Source organism: Penaeus japonicus, unplaced genomic scaffold (assembly GCF_977035675.1).
Source record: "Penaeus japonicus unplaced genomic scaffold, GWHDUDI00000001_assembly GWHDUDI00000010, whole genome shotgun sequence".
NCBI classification, from domain to species: Eukaryota; Metazoa; Arthropoda; class Malacostraca; order Decapoda; family Penaeidae; genus Penaeus; species Penaeus japonicus.
Window position 1 is genome coordinate 6,422,729 of NW_028234412.1, and position 5,000 is coordinate 6,427,728.

The 5,000-nt window shown below is 52.8% G+C and overlaps 1 protein-coding gene across 2 annotated transcripts in view; it reads left to right on the forward strand.

Annotated features, from left to right (window-relative positions):
• The first annotated feature begins 2,970 nt into the window (after positions 1–2,970).
• LOC122247325 (muscle-specific protein 300 kDa) overlaps positions 2,971–5,000 on the forward strand; it is a 106,579-nt gene continuing 104,549 nt past the window's right edge. Inside the window, exon 1 of one of the 2 annotated variants that reach the window (XM_086540536.1) lies at positions 2,971–5,000. This exon is cut by the window's right edge and continues 515 nt beyond it. In XM_086540536.1, the coding sequence (XP_086396662.1) occupies positions 3,781–5,000 (1,220 nt within the window). In that variant the 5' untranslated portion in view covers positions 2,971–3,780. The other variant, XM_086540537.1, reaches the window with a different exon arrangement.

Below are 5,000 nucleotides of genomic sequence, written 5' to 3' on the forward strand. Positions count from 1 at the left end.
CTGTCTATCTGTCTGTCTGTCTGTGTGTTTAGCTATATAGGTGTGTAGATATATTAGTAAAAGCATGCATGTCTATGTCTGTAAATACAATTCCACTTTCCCTTTAGACTAAGTTCTTGTATTACAATTTGTTTTAATTACACTTGTGGAACTGGAGAATGTAGACCAACAAAACCATCCTTAAATGAGTTGAAAGTTAAACTTGCAATCACGTTTAACCTAAATAGCCGAAGGGTATCGAGCGACCGAACTAGTAAGAATGAAATAAATTCTGATAAATCCCAGATCGGTAAAGTTATAAGTATGAGTGATCAGTTATAAGTTACATGTGATATAGCTATAAATGATATATTATTATAACCGCAAATAAGAATGTTATAAGGAGCATATTTTTTTCTATGTATATATACCTATATATTTCTTGTCTCGCCTATCTTTTTTGCCATTTGCTTTTCTTGATTTATTTATTTCTATAGAGTTCCTGTACCATGCACATGTTTTCAAAAGATACACCATGCACACATATATGCCATGCACACATATCAATAAACTTCAAAAAACGATCACAAGAACAGCTGATTGTGATGTCTACCGATCATATTTGAAATTTGCTTATTTGTCTATCTCTCTCGTTCTCTCTTTTCATCAATGTTCTTCTGTCTGTTGCGGTTTGATCTTCTTTTCCCCCTTGTTCTTTATCATTTTTGGATTCTTTTTCTTATTGTTCTCCTTCTCCTCCTCCTCCTCTTCCTCCTTCTTCATTTTATGGCCTAAGGGAGAGATGTATTTAGGTTGTGGTTACGATCTCCTTTCTGTTCTCTCTCTCACTCACTCTCTCTCTCTCTCTCTCTCTCTCTCTCTCTCTCTCTCTCTCTCTCTCTCTCTCTCTCTCTCTCTCTCTCTCTCTCTCTCTCTCTCTCTCTCTCATTTAGTCTCTCTCTCTCTTTCTCTCTCTCTCTCTCTCTCTCTTCTCTCTCTCTCTCTCTCTCTCTCTCTCTCTCCCTCTCCCTCTCCCTCCCTCTCCCCCTCTCCCCCTCTCTCCCTCCCCCTCCCTCTCCCCCTCCCTCCCTCCCTCTCTCCCTCTCTCTCTCTCTCTCTCTCTCTCTCTCTCTCTCTCTCTCTCTCTCTCTCTCTCTCTCTCTCTCTCTCTCTCTCTCTCTCTCTCTCTCTCTCTCTCCCCTCTCCCCCCCCCTCTCTCTCTCTCTCAGCGAGGGTGTTGCCATGCTAGATACGTAAATTGAGAGAGTTCATAACAACACAAAAAGGCAAATCGAGCGAGACAACTGCACATATGCAATGGCGGATGTTGCACAGGGTTTTGCTTGCGGGGAGCGATGCTGTTTTGTTTTGCGTTGCCTTGGGCGTGAAGGGGAGGTTTTGCGGCTCGATGGGTAGCCGGAAATATATATGGGTAGACTGTATGCATACACGGATACACTAGTCACGCAACTACTCATATCTGTATGTATGTATGTATGTATGTATGTATGTATGTATGTACGTGTGTGTATATATATATATGTATATATATATATATATATATATATATATATATATATATATATATGTGTGTGTGTGTGTGTGTGTGTGTGTGTGTGCGTGTGTGTGTGCGTGTGTACATATATATGTATTTATATATTTACACAGTTATATGCACAGATATATCCAGATATTCACCAGATAGAGCTGATATAGCGATTTATACTGGAAACCCTCACTAACCATCAGCTGATCAGGAGTAACGGGAGAATCCAGGTGAAGAGAATGCAACTCCGGATAAAGTGAACGCGGGGAGGGGGGGGGGGGGGGGGGGGGGGGGGGGGGGGGGGGGGGGGGGAGGGGGGGGGGGGAGGGGGGGGGGGGGAAGGGGGAGGGGGGGGGGAGAGGGGAGAGGTAAGGGTTAGGAAAAGGGAGTGGGGAGAAGAATTGTAAGGAGGAAGAAGGAAAGAGGAGTGAGATTGGGAGTAGGGAGAAGGAGGGAGGGGGAGGGGAGAGAATGAAGAAAGTATGGAAGACAGGAAGAGGTGAAAGGAGAGAAGAAAAAGAGGAAGGAAAGAGTTAAAGAGGGGAAAGTGGGGGGGGGGAGCGTGAGGAGAAGGGAAAGTGAAAAGAGAATGAGAAGAATGGAGAGGGTGAGGGTGGGGGGATCGAAAAAGAAATAAGAGTCAGGGGGAGGGGAGGGGAAGGGGCAAGGGGGTGTCTTGAGGTCAGAGGTTAAGGCCTACAAACGAGCGGGAATCTTTGGGGTATCTCTTTAACCTTCTGCTTCCTCTTCCTCCTTCTCTTCTGCTTTGATTTGATTTTCCCTCTTTATCGTCTGTTCTCTCTCTTCCTCTTTTAGCTGTTTCTCTCTCACCTGAAAATTTTATCTCTCTTTCCTCGTTGTATTCCACTCCTCCTCCGTTTCTTCTATCTATCTATCTAGTATATCTATCTATCTGTCTACCTACCTACCTACTTACCATTTTCTTTCATGTATTCACACGCATACACGTAAACAACTCCCCCCCCCCACTCACCCCATACCCGTACAACCTCCTCCCCCCCCCTCCCTCTCCCGCCAGATCACGTAACAAGCGCCATTGAAATCACCTTCAGCCCGAAACACTTGACTGAGAAGGAGCGTACATGATGCAGGTGATCAGTCAGTGGGGTCAGCGTGCAAACAGGGAACCGATATGTGAATGCTATTTATGTTTTTGTTCTGTTTTTATTTTTTATTTTTTATTTTTTTTTTGCCTGTTTTTACTCTTTTTTTTTTCTTTTTTACTGTTGTGACTGGTTTTACTCTACTTTTTTTTTTTTTTTAGTTGAGAAGGGTTATGTTTTGTTTTTTTTGTTTTTTTTTTGCTTTTGTATTTTGGTGTTTCGTCTTCGCGTGGCTGGTAAAAGTTTGACATTTCCTCGGATGTGTTTACGCGATTCTTCTTTTTTGAGGAGAGGGTGGGGGGGGAGGTGGATCCAGTGACTGTAATGGAGTCTTTGACGTGCTGTCCTGTCACGTGGTAGCTTACTGGAGTGAATTCGTCTTTCTCATTCTCTAGTAACGCGAAACGGTAAACAAAATAGAGTCGAGAAAGAGAGAGTTGAAGAAGGGAGCGGAGGAGCGAAGGGAATCGAATTCCCTATAGCGGGGTCGCGCAAGAGGCCGGCTTTCTCAAGGTCTAGCGTTGCCGAGGTAACATTGTGTCTTATTTCGATTTTCACGAATTAAAGAAGAATATTTCACAGGAAAAGCCACTGCTGCCGTTACGTCCAGAGTAATGGTGGTTTTCTGGTGGAGACACTAAGAGATGACATTCATCCGTTGTCGGGTTGTGTTGTGGTTCATTGTGCGTCTGGCAGCGCGGGCGGCGCCTTACCACCCAATTCGTGACACTTGGAAGCTGCTGGACGAGGGGGGCGGGGGGCGGGGGAGGACCTAGGACTCGATGTTAAATGGACTTTCCGAAGATAAACGGGAGTGATAGGAAGGCTGACGAAGTGGAGACATAGAAGTAGACGAGGAGAGAAAAGGAAGATCGGAGGACCTGCAGAGCGAGGGAAGGACAAGAGGTCGAGGCAGGTCCGAGGGCGAGGCGGTCGGGCAGGAAGGGTGGTGGGTGTGTGGGCCGACGAGGTAAGCGCTGGTTGGGCGGGCGTTGGGTGAGCGCGGACGGTCGGAGCGCCAGGCAGGCACAGTGCGACCCCGTCAGTGATCACGCGTGCACGCCGACGGTCCCGCGACGACAAACACGCGGCCGCAACGCCGGTCCATGAGTGCCGCCGTCACACGCAAGCATGGCTGATAAGAGTCCAGGGAAGTCGCCCACGCCGTCGGGCGGGAGCGGCGACGACGACCGCGGCAGGACGGAAAAACGGCCGCGGTCGCTACTCAATAAGGTGTCGTTCTTCGAGCAGGTGTGGTGGGGTCGGGCCAGGTCGCCCTCGATCGAGAGGGCTGGCGCCGGCCGGAGGGAGGGCACCGTCTCGCCCGACGTGGAAATCGGGACGGAGGTGGTGGTGGAGGACGTGGCCGACGAAGGGCCTGGCCACGAGAAGCGGCCTCGGAGGGCGAGCGGGAGCCCCGAGCGCCTCAGCCGCCGCCGCCGGTCGTCCGAGGAGGAGTGGGAGTGGGTGGAGGACGAGAGCAGCTCCTCCACTCTCGCCGAGGACATCGAGCGGCGCCTGGAGGAGCGGCGGAGGATGCGCTCGAGCAGCATCTCGCCCACACGGGAGTGGGTGCAGCTGCGTCGGGGCAGCGAGGAGCTGAAGGGGGCGGAGCGCCGCGAGCCCACGCCCGAGCCCTGGGAGTCCACCTACTCCGTCAAGGGCTCGTCCATGGCCGAGGAGATCGAGCGGCGCCTCGAGGTCCACCGGCAGGAGGTGCGGCAGCGCCTGTCGTCGCCCGTGAAGGAGTGGCCGCAGCTGCGGCAGTCGCCCGGGCCGAGGACGAGCCGCGGCGCCACGCCCGAGCGCGAGGAGGCGGCGGAGGGCGAGGCGAGGAGGAGCCCGGCGCGGCAGCTGGTGAGCCGCGAGGTGGTGGCCAAGGCCGAGAGGAGCGGCGGCGTGGCCAAGGCCGTCACCTCGACGACGCACACGACCACGGTGTGGGGCGCCCCCGGAGACGCCAGGCCGCACACGGAGACGCAGTCCTCCAGCGACCGCCTGGAGGAGGACGACCCCGACAGCGCCGGCCTGGAGGGCTTCCAGCGCGTCGAGGAGGAGGAGCGGGAGAGCGTGGAGCATGGCGACCGCGTCAGGTACAAGCGCGTCGTGGTGCGGCGCAGCGTCGAGCGCTCCGTCACCACGTCGCCCTCGCCCGAGCCGATGGAGCAGGAGGGCGCCGTGTCCCCGCGGCTCCTCAGCCCCTCCCCTCCCCCTGGCGAGGCTGGCGCCACGCCCCCGCACGCCCACAAGACGCGCAGCAGGACCAAATCGGGCCCGCGATCCCGACTTCGATCCCGCACGCCCTCCGTCGAGCGCATCCTGGAGGTGGAGGAAGCGGAGGACTCCCCCGT